General features: G+C 36.6%; 1 protein-coding gene across 1 annotated transcript in view; it reads right to left on the bottom strand.

Annotated features, from left to right (window-relative positions):
• AKAP9 (A-kinase anchoring protein 9) overlaps positions 1 to 15,447 on the bottom strand; it is a 121,197-nt gene that overhangs the window by 8,902 nt on the left and 96,848 nt on the right. The window contains exons 31-41 of the mRNA XM_082498872.1: positions 11,555 to 12,643; positions 10,352 to 10,498; positions 9,475 to 9,978; positions 8,979 to 9,042; positions 8,147 to 8,265; positions 7,159 to 7,350; positions 6,090 to 6,278; positions 5,287 to 5,431; positions 4,325 to 4,544; positions 3,128 to 3,278; positions 1,551 to 2,219 (exon numbers count right to left, since the gene is read on the bottom strand). Coding sequence (XP_082354998.1) covers positions 1,551 to 2,219; positions 3,128 to 3,278; positions 4,325 to 4,544; positions 5,287 to 5,431; positions 6,090 to 6,278; positions 7,159 to 7,350; positions 8,147 to 8,265; positions 8,979 to 9,042; positions 9,475 to 9,978; positions 10,352 to 10,498; positions 11,555 to 12,643 — 3,489 coding nt within the window. The remainder of the gene's footprint in view (positions 1 to 1,550; positions 2,220 to 3,127; positions 3,279 to 4,324; positions 4,545 to 5,286; positions 5,432 to 6,089; positions 6,279 to 7,158; positions 7,351 to 8,146; positions 8,266 to 8,978; positions 9,043 to 9,474; positions 9,979 to 10,351; positions 10,499 to 11,554; positions 12,644 to 15,447) is intronic.

The following is a 15,447-nucleotide window of genomic DNA, read 5'->3' as shown; positions in this document are numbered from 1 at the left end:
TAAAGTATTATTTGTGAATGGTATGGTGTGGTGCCTCTCTCGACTGAGATCTAGCAATCATACAGCGACTGTGAATCCATCCAACAAACTCAGCTGCCAGGAAGCCACACAGCCTTTCTGTTTCTTCTGCCAGCAGCTCCTTTACCAGTTGTGCATGGAATTTGGGCAACTGTGCCCATGTGTTTCAGTGACCAGTTCACAGTCAGAGGAACAGGACTGGAAGAGCGCACCATGGTCATGGCAGTCAGTCCCCAGTCACAGGCAACCAAACCACCGATGCTGCCACAAGTGAAGTGGTCCACTGACCACGTGTTCCTCACCCTCACTAACCTGAAACTGGCCATGGAAGAACCGCTAGCCCTCCCAAGAAAACCTGAGTCTACAGCTGTGCCTTTGGACATCTGACCATGGTGTGGTACCAGTGCAAAAAAGCAGGGTGTTGCAAACGTCCCATCAAGCAGCAGGCGATTCCTTATTTGAAACTCCAGGCAGATCCTGGGAAGCAGATCATACTGTCTGCTGCTGAGGAGGGGAAAAAGCTCCAACAGTAACTGCCAACCTGATGCCAGGAAAGACTCTTTGTTGACCACAGTGGTGGCAGTTACCTCTGAGCAGAAGAGCAAGGTGCACAAACTGAGCGTGGCCCGAAGGCTGGTGCTGTCGCAGTTATCAATACGCTCAACATCCTGCCTCCAGCTGTGGGTAGTTTCCAACACTTCAGAAGATTAAAAACAGTAGCCAAATTAGATGAAAAGAACAATTTCTTTCCTGGCGCCACACACAGACAGCTGCCAGAAAATATGGAATGATGGCAGAACGGGGAAAAACACAGTCAACAAGGAGACAAGTCCCCCGTCAACCCTCTCTGGGGCTATCCACAAATCACCCACTCAGCAACACCTACCTCTTACAGGGAAGTTTCTAAAGAGTTTCAAAAGTCATTTACAAATAGTTTAAAAGCTTTCCAAACCTTTCTTCTGAGAGGGAAAAATTTACAGGCAACGGTGGTTCCAACTGTCATTCATCTAAAAATTAGGTTAAATTATGAAATAAATTTTTTACCTTGATTTCTTCCTTCTATTTTGTTTGCTAACAGATACACATCATGCATATGCTTGTTTGATTACTCACTCATTTAATTATTGAAGTTGTTGGGAGATCACTTTTAAACGTTTCAAAGACCACTTACAATTTATGAACTAAAGATTAAGAGCACTGACCTGGAGCATTCCTGCGTAGGAATAGCTCATTCCTGTGACTGGCTGCAGGGAATATTCTTCTCCTATACTGAGACACAAAGCGCGCGTATACATTCAGATGCATTTCCCCTGCTCGCGCTCCTCCTTGCACATCTCTACAGCTTCATTCTCAGATGTGCGTGAATAGTTTTAGGTAACAAAACTGTAACGCTTTCCCCTTCCCTTTCTCTGGTGCCTGTATTTTGTAAACTGTAGGCTATTTTACAGATTGAGTAAAGGCACAGTGACACACGACGCTAACTGAAAAATTGCACAGTGCAGTATTACACATTGTTCTCAGTCCTACTGTACCTCATTTGGATTGCGGCTTGGTGTCCTTTCGGCTTCCTTTCTTCCTTCCTGCTCATGCTCTTTTTTCTGTAGGTCTTGGATTATTTCCTGCAATTTCTTTGTTTCATTCCCTAATTTATGAACTTCTTGCTTCTTTTCTCCAAGTTGCCACTGAAGGTCTTCTACTTTGGACTCCAGTTCATGGAGTTTCTTCTGTGCTATTATGTTAGCATCTTGTTCTGCTTGCAATGCTTTCCTCTGGATCTGCCTTTCTTTTTCCATTTGCTGTCTCACTTGCACAGCTTCCAGTTTATACTTCTCCATCTCACTTACTAACTCCACTACACGGTCATGTTTTTCATCCATTTGTTTCTGTAGCTCTTTAAGCAATTCCTCAGATGGATTAGGTGTTCCAGCTTGCCCCTTATCTTCAGCACTTTGAAGCTGAGCACATAGCTCTTTTTCCCTTTCTAGGGCACTGCTTATTTCGAGAGCTCGAACCTTCTCTGATTCAAGAAGCACCTGCAACTCAGAATTACGGCCTCGCTCACGTGACAGCTGGGCAGCACTGAGTGCTTCTTGAGATTCAATTTTCTGTTGCAGATCAGTTGACAGCTGTTTCTCTTGCTCCAAAAGTTTAGTTAACTGTAAGTTCTTTTGCTTTTGATCTTCAAGTGAAAATTTTAAATCCTTCCATAAGAAAACAGAAGAAAAGATTGATTAAAGCCATTTATGTATACTTTCCATTATCTTCTACAAATTGCAAATATACTGCCTCTACACATGTTGCTTTTAACAGGTTTTACGATTCACAATTAATGTGACAATACTCGGAATGCTGCAGACACATCTTATATTAAAATATATTACAGGTGTCTTTATTCTAAAATCAGATCATCTCATAAAAGAAGAATATTTTTAACACACTTTTTTAACATACCAAGAGCCGTAGTTCGGAAGTTGAAGATAACTAGTTGCTTTTACTTTCTAAAACCGTGATAGTGATTTTGCAAGTTAAGATTTCAAGATGGAAACAGATCTATACTGTTAAAGTGATTGGTTTTTTGTCTTACTACTTGTAGTAGGACACCTGCTCTCTCCTTCGCTGTATCAGATGCTGCAGAGGTACCATGGAAGCTGCTAGTGCATTTTTGCCTAAATTCCCTAGTTTGGTTTTCATGAGGTGAAACTGCTGACTTTTAAAATAGAGACAAACAATATAACTCCTTAAGTAATATTCTTACATACTATCTTTTATGAGTTATGTTGTGGTGGAGGTTGGGTGTAGCCATGTTAGCAGTGTCCTGTCCCCTTAAATATCTGAGGGCTATCATACAGAACAGAATCTTTTCATCTTGGACCTGACAAGCGCAGTTGTAAAATTCCTATTGATTTAAGTGGAATTTGCATCAGGCCTTTTTCTCTCTTTGCCACGCAGGTTCTACACATCTTTCTTCAGCTCTAGATGATATAATGCTGCTGTTGAAGACCGAACATGGAGCGCACATGGGACAAAAATGTAAACTGAGATGAAATGTTAACCCAAAGAATATCAGTGTGCTCCTTGACGTTCCAGGCCATTTGGGATTATGGCATACCTCAAGCTCTTCTCTTCCTCTTTCTTCACTGCGTTCCATTTTAGCTTTTTCCTTTTCCAAAGCCCACTGTAGCTCTCTTGATTTCTTCTGTTCACTGGCCATTGTATCCTTGAGAATATCTAGCTCAGCTGCTTTTTCTTTAACTTCAGTCCTAAAAGAGAAATGGGAAACCTTTAAATTGGACAATGACTCTAATCCTATCACAGTAATATCAAGTTACTTGATATTTATTCCATCTTGCGCACTGCTCGTGTAGTGCAGTAACACTGAAAAGCCTATTTATAAATAAACAAGCCTAACTCAAAAATAAAAGAGTTGCATGGCTCAAAAATGACAGAAGGTGTGTCCATCTTGCTAACTTTGTAGCTGCCATTTTTCATTAATTTGTGGCTCAGAGGCAGCTAGTGTTCAACTTAATCCAGTCACTGGCCAAAATTTGAAAGAATGCAGGAGAAATGTATCTTGCTGCCATGTGTCTCAAAGGAAAAAAAAAAAAAAAAGAATAATTAAAAAAAAAAAGTAAATAAGTCTATGCCCTGAATTTTCATGTTCTTGCAAATCAATTTTCTATCAGTTTGCAAAAGAATCTTTGTCCTGATAGATACATAAAGGCTATAGGGTGATCTATAAAGTAATACCAACTTGAACTCTGTCTTAATTTGTTATCTCTGAGGTGCACATTAAGGTACTGTACATGGGCACATCCATCTGGTAAAGTCATAAATAATAATGGCTTTCTCGGGTGCCAAATATTTGGGCCAGTACCTCTGCTGTTGACCATGCCAAAACAACACTTAGAAGTTACAGAATTTTATATGGAAGCACTTGCAAAGTCATCTTAACTCTGCAACTTTTTTCTCCATGTTCAGTTTTAGAAACAGAAAAACCTTTAATAAATATGGTATACCTATTAGCTTGTATACAGTAGTCTAACGTGTCAAAATTTAAAGAGAAGCTTGTTATTAATAAACCATTAAATCAAACTGTGAATCAGATCTTCCTAATCTATAGAATTACATTTTCTGTCAAACAGAACAGAAGTCTATTTTTTGTCAGATGTTTTACAGAAACACTGAGAAGCAGCATTTACATTTCATGAGATCAACTTCCTTAATAAAATCAGTATTATGATTTGAGACAACACAGAAAAGATCATCTTCACTGTCAACACAGAAAGGTTGGCACTGAAAGCCGCACCTGATGGTTTCTAGGTCCTTGAAGTGCTTGTGCTGTGCTTTAAGGGTTGTTTCAAGCTCTAGTTTGGCTTGTGCAAGCTCATTCTTCAGCTCAGCACCCATCATTCTCTCTGAATTCAGCTGTTCCTGAAGCTCAGCTGCTCTGTCTTTCATACTCCGGAGCTCCACTTGCATCTCCAGTATCTGTGACTGCTTCTGCTGCATATTATACTCCAGCATTTCTAATGAAAGAACCATTAATATGGAAATTACTTCGTAAACAAACAATATTGTCTATTTGGATAAAGTCTCCCCTAGCACAGAGAATGACCACAAAGCTATCACTAAGAATGATACTTTAAAATAATATATTCTTTCAACAGAGGACTGAAAGCAAACCCATATATTTCATACGGGAATACCTTTCATACTTTCCAATAAATCACTTCAAATCTCAAACTTCTTTAAAGGGCTGTGTGCGCAACCATATCAGTATGTATCATTTGGATTATGACTAACGTAACTGAAGTTAGGCGATTACGACTAACATAATTGAAGTTAGGCATGTATGTATACTTGTGCCAAAACACTGAGAGTAAGAATTTACCTAATTTTAAAGTATACCTGTTCTCTGAACTTTCTGTTGTTCATTCTAATTGCTTCTTAGTTTACTCATTCTGACTGACTATCCAACTTAGATAATTTCAAAGCGGTTGGACCTAAAACATGGTAAATAACCTTAACATACAAGCCCAATTTTTATAGCAATTGGAGTAACTTTGTATCACTTTCAATTCGACACAAGTCATAAGAACACAGGCTACATCTTAATTTTTGCAAAATTAGCCCAAGGAGATTGAAAAAGGCTAAAAGTATGCATCAAAAAATCAGAGAGCAAAGTCAGTCAGTATTTTTTCACCTACAACGTTATGAGCACTGCCAAGAAAGCATTTGGAAAGAGACGTATATTACCACAGAAGTCACCTTGGCTTTTTGAATCAATCTCTTGTTCTCTCTTTGGATTATTTTTCTTACTGTTCATCTGAGCATGTAATACTTGAATCTCCATCAGCAAACTTCTTCTGTCTGCACTCTGAAGACAGTCCATTGCTGCTCTCTGGTTAGTAGCCTATTAGCGTTAGAAACATATTTAAAAGTAAACCTCCAGATTTTATTAGAATATCTATGGTGTGGATATTACATTTACTTATATATTCGCAGTGCATATATATTCAAAACACTTTCAATTAAGTCTTAATTAAGTCAATACTGTAATATTGGGAAGAACTGCTTATTATTTTTTTTTTATTTCTCTACTAGGCATCAAAATTAGAGAATCAAAAGAGCTATCAGTTTTAAGGCATATTGTAATTTTCCTCACTAATCCTTCCATGCTCCAGAGGAGATAACCGACCTCTCTCTGTCCCATAGCAGCCTTATCACTTCCTCTTCTTACAACTTGCTTCATATATACAAGCTACCTTTTGCCTTAGACAGTGTAACATCATTCTAATTAACTTAATGACGTCAAGCTCAGGACAACTATGTATAATTCAAATTCATCTCTGAAGGCTGTATTTTTTACACAGCTTGTGCACCCAAAAATCTCTTTCCTGTGACACATCAGTTTTCCTTTTTAAAGACACCTCTTCTTCCTGCAAGTCTTTGTTTTCACTCTTACACTGTCAAAACTACTATTAATACATCTATTTTTAAATGGATTTATACATCAAAATTAAAATCTAATGCAGACAAACACACTTTGACTAAAGTATGTTGTATATTACCTGCTCTTGTAGTCTGTGCTCTAACTGATTCATCAGTGTCACTGCATCTCTCATGCCCAGTTCTGCAAGTTCAGTTTGAAACGCAGCAAGAAGAACATTTTGTTCTCTCACAAAAAGCTGTTGAATAGCACGCAGAAGTTCTCCTCGCCAGTCTGCGACGCCTTCAGGAGATTCAGTACTTGCATAATTCTACAGTGGTATAAAAACCAATTTGAACAGCAGAATTCCAATATTACATCAAGAATGGTCATTATCATTTTCACTGTGTGTTTTCACTGGAACGTCGAACTTTTCTTACTCAATAGCTATATAACTCTCATTCATACAAATGGATGCATTTATTGTACACTTTATAATTTCTTCTTTGTGCACAAATGCTTTTAGGTGGAAGCAATTTAGCTTTTTATAACTGAAAACTTAGCTCCATGTAGTTATTATTTGTTACTGTACCACACTATCCTTTTAATTTTTATGATGTTACATGTATGTTCCTCGACTCTCACAGAGCTATGCGGTAGTGTGCAGATACTGTGTATGAAGATTTATTTTATAACGATAGAAACTTAGTCCCCCCATTTCATATGCTGAAGTGAACGCAGAAGTAATAGAAGCTATGTACATCCAAAAGTCTAATTGGGGTAATTAGACAGGCAAGTCCTAATAAATTTTAACAGATTAATGATTAATACTGTGTTATATTTTAAACATTTTTTTAAAAACAATTTTGCTCACTACAGTATCTTTTTAATAGCATCCAAGTTCTACTATACCAACAAATAACAATATTAAAAAAATCTACTGTAACAGATACTGGAAACATGCTTTCAAAATAGAATTACTTTTACAAGGTGGATCTATACTGTCAAAAGCTATCAATGCATAGAAGAACAAATGCAAGCTGTAATTTAAGTTATATTTTATTACCAGTGCAACGTGCAATTTTATTGCATATTTTTGAAATCTTTTCCCAGAATATTTAGAGCATTTAAACCTGAGTTGTGAATGTGCCTTATAAGGTTATCATAAATTATTTTTTTATTTGGATAGAATCTTATCATCTTATTTATACCTCAGCTTCTCTATGAAGTTGCAGTTTTGCAATTAATTCTTTCAAAGATGAAATGGTGCTTATAAAAGCTTTCCTTTCCTCAAGCCAAGATTCCGGATCTTGCTTTAGAGGTGGCATCTCTCTTTCACCATATGGAAATTCAGTGAGAGACAGCACCTGTATGCCTTCATGATGGACTGCTCTCAGCAAACCCTACAATAAATACAAAAAGAAATCAGTAATGCCAGTCCTAATAACAACAACAACAATAACAATAATCTTACTTCACACATATTGGAATACTGGTATTTCTAAATTGATCAGCATAAGGAAACTATTTATGTTTCCCCATATCAAAGACAGAAGCGTCACCCAGTTCTATATACCTGCCAAACAGGAGACTTTATTAAATAGGTGGGTTTTTCCTCAGTTTCAAATGAAAATTCCCAAAGTTCATCTGTCCAATCAATACTCAAATCTGGTTGTTGATGGAAACTGGCATTTTAAAAACAAAGTCCTGGGAAGCTTCCAGGTGAGCTTTGCAATTCACTTTCTGAAATTACTGTTAAGCTAAGGCTTCGTTGCAAAAGATGTGCCTTTGTTTTTTATAATGTAATTAAAAGCACGATACCCTTACTGTTTACAATAAATACATCTGTTTACGTTCATAATACAGATATTATTCTACACTTATAACAACAGAATCTTTGAAATTGTGTAATATATGATCATTACGTTATCATTAATACACGAGAACTACAATAAATTATAATTAACAACAGTGATATTTCTCATAATCATAATTTAGAACAAGCCTAGTTAAAAAACTCATATTTAACCTAATTTTAACATGCAAAAATGCACATCAAAAGTATTTTAAAATGTATTAAAATAGCCGACACTAAAGCTTATCTAAACAGCTCTCTCTTCACTAATCAAGGAGCAGCTAATCAAAGCTTTTGGTAGTATCACTCTTGTTCCAAAATTAAAATGATCAGTTCTATTTTACCTTAATTTTTTTTGGAAGTAAATCTGTTGAAGTTTCACCTTCATCTATTCCTTCAGATATTGTGTCAGATCCCTGGGTCTGAGCAAGATACATGCCTTGACTCCAGTCTGAACTGGAGTCTAAAATAAAAGGAGAGAAAAACATGAAAGCTGGATGACTGTGAAACTTTGAAGAACAGGCATCAAAAAAATATTTTTGTCTGTTGTTGTAACAGGTGGTTGCATGTCACCAGAGTTGATTCTAAGCCTGGAGACCACCCGTTTTATAGTTTTTCTTGTTCAGTTTCAAAGCAGTAACAGCAAAACAAAACTAAAAAAACTGTCCAAAACTTCAAACTTAAAAATTCCAGTTTAGTTCTAAAAGAGAAAGAACTACCTGTACAAACACTTCTGCCAAATGACCCCTGCTTAATATGCTTAGCCTTTGCCTATGAAAATGATCATATTATTAATTTTTTTTGCTCTTGTAGAAGTCAGTACCTGTCATCATCTCCCACTGCTGGGGAGCTGTAGCTTTAAATTCTATCAAGAGATGATGAAGCTACGGTGAAGAGATAATGTGAGAAGAGTACATGAACTCCAGTGAAAAGAAAAAAATTAGCATCTGATGCCTCAACTCAACCCATCTCCACTCTAGTCATTTTCCTTCCATAGCAAATGAATAGACATGGCACACTCAGCACCTTTTCTTAGTGCAACAGGTTTACGCTTTGATCTGGGGAGTAGTTGTTTTTATTTCTTAGTACTCAAACTCTTTAATGCTAAACTTAATATTAAAAAAAGCAGATTTAATTTATAATGCTGTTTGAAATCTATAAAAATAAGTATCTTACCACTAGAACCTCCATCTCTAGCTTGATATGGTGGAGAACGGGCTAATCCAGAAACTGGAATTCCCTATATTTAGAAAAGAGAACAATCAAATCTTTAATCACCCCGCAGCCACTCACATTAAGGGAGCTAATTCTGAGGAGCAGGAAACAACATGAGCCTCTCTGTTTAGTTTTCCCTGCAATCAAAGTAATCAAAACGGAGATGACAAAGATGGTGTTCAACAGGGTGATCTACACTTGTCCCCACTTCACAGAGCAGGACGGGTCCAAAGCAGTAGCACAAGGAAGCATCTCATAGTTGAGCACACTCCCAAACTTTACTTGCTGAGGAAGGGGTTCGCAATCTCTCCCTAGGCCGTGGAAACATCAGAACACTTAAAAGCTTTATACTGAACATATGGTGGTTCACACTTAACAGACTTCGAATGGGAATTTCTGTAGCAGGAGCAAAAGTACAAACCGAAGCAGTTCAATGACTATAAAATAGGATACGTACCTCTTTAGCTCGTAGAGTTTCTATGGCTTCCTTTAAAGCATTACATTCTTCAGTCAATACTTGCACTGCAACAAACTTCTCTCTCTTTAATGCTTCAGATTCAGAGATATGCCTTGTCTCCATGTCCATGATTTCAGCAGCGTGGAGTTCTTGCATTTGGTCAATTTTTTCAGTGAATTCTCTTACGATCTCTGCAATCTCTTCTGAAGAACATCCATTTTGCAAATCAATTTGGATTTCTGCATTTTTAACTAGAACTGGTGAAGTTTGGATACAGCTGTTGACTTCCATAGTCTTGTCTGTTTGTGATGATGAGCTTTTTCTAATCAGAGCAGACTCACTGGTCAACAAATCACACAATATTTCCGCATCCTTTTTGTTTTCGGTTTTTGACATTTCCTTGTCCTTTCTCACGTAGCTTGCAAGCCTCTCTTCTGCTTGAACTAGGTTCTCTTTGAGTTTGCTCAGGTCCTCCTGAAGATGTACCAGACTTGCTTCTTTTACCTGTAAATATGGAGAATCTGAATCGCGGTCCTTCCAAATACTTAAAAAAAAAAAAATCTAAACCCCAAACAACCCTCTATACCATTACAGCTCAGTTAGCCCTCTTTTAAAGCAGTTATGACACATAGTAACAAATATTATCTCCTAAGAAATACAGCTCTACAGCGGACTGTAAAACTATGTACTTTGGCGACAAATGAAGATGTGGTATACAGCATCAGCTGTATTCCACTGACAATAGATACCGAGTGACTATTTTTCTTAGTGGCATTCTCAGTACAAGATTTAAAAAAACCTATAGCATGCATATTTGCACAGTATGTCCTGTATAATCATTTGCTTTAAATACATTATGGAACAATCTGGTTCTTACTGCTAGTTCTTGCTGAAGTTTTTCTGCCTTTTCTCTGTAACTGCTCAGTTCTTCCTTAGCAGCAGCTGCCTCTTCTTTAACTTTCTCTAGTTCAAGTTCATTAATAAGCACATTTCCTTTTTGACTTTCCGTGAGTTGTGCTCCTACCTACATGGCAACACAAGATATGGAAAACAGTGAAGAATCTGATGAAGACTCAAGTATTAACAGCACTGATCACTTTAACACCAATTTACTAAAGCCACAAATGAAAAGACTACAGGGGACAACAAACGTGTGTAATTTGGATTAACATAGCCTCCAAATATTAAGACCGAAGGACCGTTTTCCTAGATTAACTCCCACAAGCTGGATAAGCGTGGGAAGAAAGACTGTCTTCTTACAGTTTACCGAACTCCAAGCAGAAATTGGCTACACCATGCAAAAAGCACAGGGAGGAAGGTCAAAAGAGAGTAGGAAATGAAGTCGGATAATATTACTGAATTGGTGAGATATTTACGACATTAATTCGATTTGCATTTGGACAAAAGGTCTTAGAACATTTTCTGGTCCAGCACTGGGTTCCATGATGTCTCTGAACTTAAGAATTTCAGCAATCAAGTCCATGTTTGGGCTATGAAGCACTTTGAAGATTCTCTCAGATTCAACATATCCAGTGGTGTATGGAAATCAGGACAAAAATATAATGGTAAAAACTACTGATGGGAACTATCTTTAGAATCAAGGCAGGAAAGCAAGCAAAAGTAAACCAAAATCAAAGCATGCATGAACAAACATCAACACCTCCCCCCCCCCCAACTGTACAGACAAACTGCTATCGCTCCCTTATAATTCTGAACCCTCTCTTAGGTAATTTTTATCATTTTAATTTTTATTTTTCTACCACTATGCCATGTAAAATTGTCCATTCTATGTCAGTTCAAAGTAACAATAAGAAAGTATATGTTCAAAACTCAAAATCACCCTATGTTCATGAAAAGGCAAGGTGTTTTTAATGAAAAATGGAAATAGATTGTGGAGTTCACCTAAAATAACATCCTTCTCTTCTTTGTAACTCCAGAAACAATAGAGAAATGAAGATCTACCCCACACAGAACAATATTCCTATGATTAGTCTCATTAAGAAGTGTTTAATTCATTATAGTTTACATAAAACAACTATTTTTAGTGAAAACAACCCAAAAGTAAATGGCATCCAATTACCTGATATGTTTGCATTTCTTCTTGCTTAATGTATTTCTGAATCTCTCCTTTGTGTTTTTCTTGAACCTCTTCTAGCAATTGCTGAAGTTCTAAGAGTCTCTCTTCTTTCACATTAGCTTCCTTTTGTGCAATTGTTACGTTTTCTTTTTCTAACTCCAAGTTACGATTTACCGTTGCCAGTTGGTCCTCCATCTCACTAAGCCTCTTTCTTAAGAGTGATAGTTTTGATTCCATCTCATTTTCAGTTCTATTACTCAAACCCTCTCTTTGGGCATTCTTGCTGACTTCCTCCACACAACTCGAAGCTTCCTGAATTTCCTGCATGAATTTCCTTTGCTCTTGCACTGCATTTAGCTGAACCTGACTCACAAGAGCAGCAGCGACTTTTTCCACTAGCGCCTTTTCCAGTTCTAGTATCTTCTTTTTAAGCGTTTCTCTTTCAGCTTTGCCTTGCTCTTTCAGGTCTTTTATTTCATTGTAGGACCGGCACAGTTCTGAATCTTTTTCCTTAATGCATGCGTGAAGTTGCTGCAGTTGCACCTCCATCTTGCTAATGGTGACTCTGGTATTTTCATCTGAAGACCTATGCTGGGTTTGATCTAGCAACTCTACCTTCTCACATGAGCCTTCTTCCACTTTTTCAGTTTTCTCATTGCTCCCGTCTTCTGTTTTTTCCCTATCACCTTTCATCAGTGCACACTTGTACTTCTCTGTCATTCTTTCATGCTCTTTTTTCAACATACTTATTTCTTGCTTTAGCTGGTTCATTTTTAAGTTCATTCCCTCAAGCTCATTCTTTGTTCGAGATGCCTCTACATTCATGTTTTCTACTTGCTTCTCCAAAGCTTCTTTTTCTGCCAGAACTGTTTCAAGTGTGTGTTTCAGACTGTCAGCATCTTCTTGAAAAACGGCAACATCTGCAGGTACTTTTTGTTCAATATTTGCTAGTTCCTGCTGAAGCTTATCAATTACTTCATTCAACTGCTCTACTTCCTCATAATTTTTTTTCTTCACACGTTCTTGATCACTTTTCAGACATTCTACCTGGGCTTCAAGCTCCCGTATATGCTCATTTTGCTCTTCAATAACCTGAAAAAAAATAGAACAAAACAACTTCACAATGGGTAACAATTAAACCCTCAGACAATTTTTCTCCTGGACTTCGCAGCAACAGTCTAATCACACATTGAAACGTCTCGTAAAAGAAAGTACATCCTCAGTGAACTCCTTAATGGAATGTCTTTTGTAAATTTTTGAGAATCGTGATATCTTCACATAGGACTGACAAAGTAGCCTGTGAACTTAATGAACTACAAAATAGGCAAGTATCAAATGAAGTGAAAGTATTCATAATATTCACAGAGATATGAAACACTGGAGTTTAAGTGTTCACAATACTTTTTCCCAACAGTTTGGTCTAAAGCTCTGTATTGTCCCTCTTATTAAAAATTAAAATGAAAACAAGCGGAGTGCTCGTGTCTGTGCTGGTTTCTTTGGGGGGTTGTTTGTTTGTTTGTTTGTTTTTTTAAAAAAAGGCACTGGATTCTCAAGCTTACCATATACAGGCCAGACACATTCAGTTAGATAAGACAGATACTGTGCTCTTCATGCAAAAGCATCATTCATCCCGATGGCCAAACAGATTTATATACTACACAGCCAAGTAAGATGGATATGCATTTTAAATACAAACAGACCTTTATTAAATGTGTTGAAAAATACCATTATAACATGCTTTTTAGTCTGAGACCACAGAAAACACCTATCAGTCGACTCTGACATTTCCTATCACAAACCTAAATACGTGTTTGCCTGCGTAAGTGTGTGTGCATACACATATGCAGTTGTACACAAAACCACACAGGGCAAACAGTACCCATAGCACAATTTTTCATTTGTGCTATGGTTTAAATGAAAGTAAAGAGAGACAAAGTGATAGAAGTATTTATTTTAAAATGTATATGACTACCCAAACAAAATTCAAAGAGAGATTGGTGAAGACATCAAGAGAGTGAGAGTAATACTTTCCTTGATTAGTTCTAAAGCCACTTAAAATTACAGGCTGTGTAATGGGCTCAAAATTGCAAGAAATTCATAAAAGTATGTAACTAAGCAAATATGAGGGTGATCACTTTAGGACGCAGAAAAAAGAAAAGCCATCTTCTACCAACTTCTAACAAGAAATAAATGAGTAGACACTAAAAATGGAATGACTGGTGTTGTTGAAGAGAACTAAGGAAGAGAAGGAAGATGACTAAATTTATTACTAAAATAGCTGTGCTTTTCCCTTTACCTCTCAAAACTTCAATAGGTTTAGACAGATAAACAGAATATTAAGATGACTTTGTAATAATTATAACATGTACAAGAATAAATGAAATGTGTGACCATATGAATTAGAAGGGCTGAACCAAGAACTTATTTTTAAAAATCCACAGAGACCAGAGGCAGCGTAAAAATGCTAAAGAAAACGTGAACAAGTCATTGATTTTCAGAAGAAAAGAACAGTGATCCTGGTGATTGCTATCAAGTCAGCATAACAGCTTCTGTTCTTCATAACATAATGGAGCAAAGGATCACAAAAGGCAAATACAGCAATTAAAAGAAAAGCACTTAGTGGGATGAAGATGTCGACGGGATTAGGAAAGGGATTAACCTAAGAACAATCTATTCATATTTAATACTGATCTCATAATCAACCAACCAGAGTAATTATTTAATGTCCTGAAAAATATAACTGAGTAAGAGGATGAAATTAAGAAAATGAAACTTCATATAACAGGAGAAGAACCAATCATTAAAATGAATTATACCTGAATACCGGGTATTTTTCTCAAGGCAAGTAATGTAACCCTATTACTGTGGTCATTGTATAAAGCAGGACTGTTCTGAATTCTTGAAGTATGATATTTCCTAAATTCAATTTCCTAAATCCAACGCAAAGTTTTGTCATTACTCACTGAGGTGCATTATAAGTAAATGTCACATATAAAAACTCAGTGAAATTATCCAGCTTGGTCAGAGCTCTGTTTCAGTGGATTCAATACGTCCTAGTAGAATATTACCCTAAATAGTCAATCAGTTACTGAGGGGTAAAGAGAACTAGTCTTACCCTAATGAATACTATTTGTTTTGGGGACAAAGCTTATGGCTAATAAGTTTTCATGTTTAAAGTGTTCAGAATGAAAAATTCATCCATTGAAAAGGTCCAATTTTCTTCCTATAAAAATATGTGAGACCTGTGGCCTGTTTCTTCTGGCACTTATACCAATGCAAAATAAGTAGTATCTCTGTTGAAATCAAATGCATTATATCTGTATAAAATGGAAGTAAGCCAGAAGAAGATGAAGCTCATTATCATAAATACACACAACTGAAAAATAACAGAAAGCTACAGGTGTTAAATCTCAGTGAATAAGAGAAAGATGAATCTGCTTGTTTCTTTCTTGCCCTACGTTTCTAATAAAACACAGCATTTTGTTTGCACATCCACCATGCTTCAAACTGGATTAAAGATGTTGTCAACACTGGTATGATGACAAATTATTTACACGGAGCACAAAAGTTTAACTGCTAAAAAACCCTATAAAATCCAACATGATCCAGCAGGTGTCACTGAAACATAACACTGAAAATAAGTCATTGTAGGGAAGATGGTAGAATAAATGTTGAGATTGAATTCAGCGACTTACATGCCATTAAATGTTCAGAAGTATTAGAAGACTAAGGAATGAATAAGAATTTAAGACAAAAACTCAAGTGGAAATAAGGGTATAATAAAAAGAATAATAAAAAGAATGCAACCAAAAAATATCCTTAGTTTAAAAAAAAAAAAAGAGAGAGACAAAAGAGGAAAAACAGATTAGGGTAAAAACATTGCTTCAGACTGAAGC

This window comes from Vanellus vanellus, assembly GCF_965231255.1.
Source record: "Vanellus vanellus genome assembly, chromosome: 2".
Classification (NCBI taxonomy): Eukaryota; Metazoa; Chordata; class Aves; order Charadriiformes; family Charadriidae; genus Vanellus; species Vanellus vanellus.
Note: the sequence above shows the minus strand (reverse complement) of the source record. Positions and strands in the feature narration are given on the sequence as shown.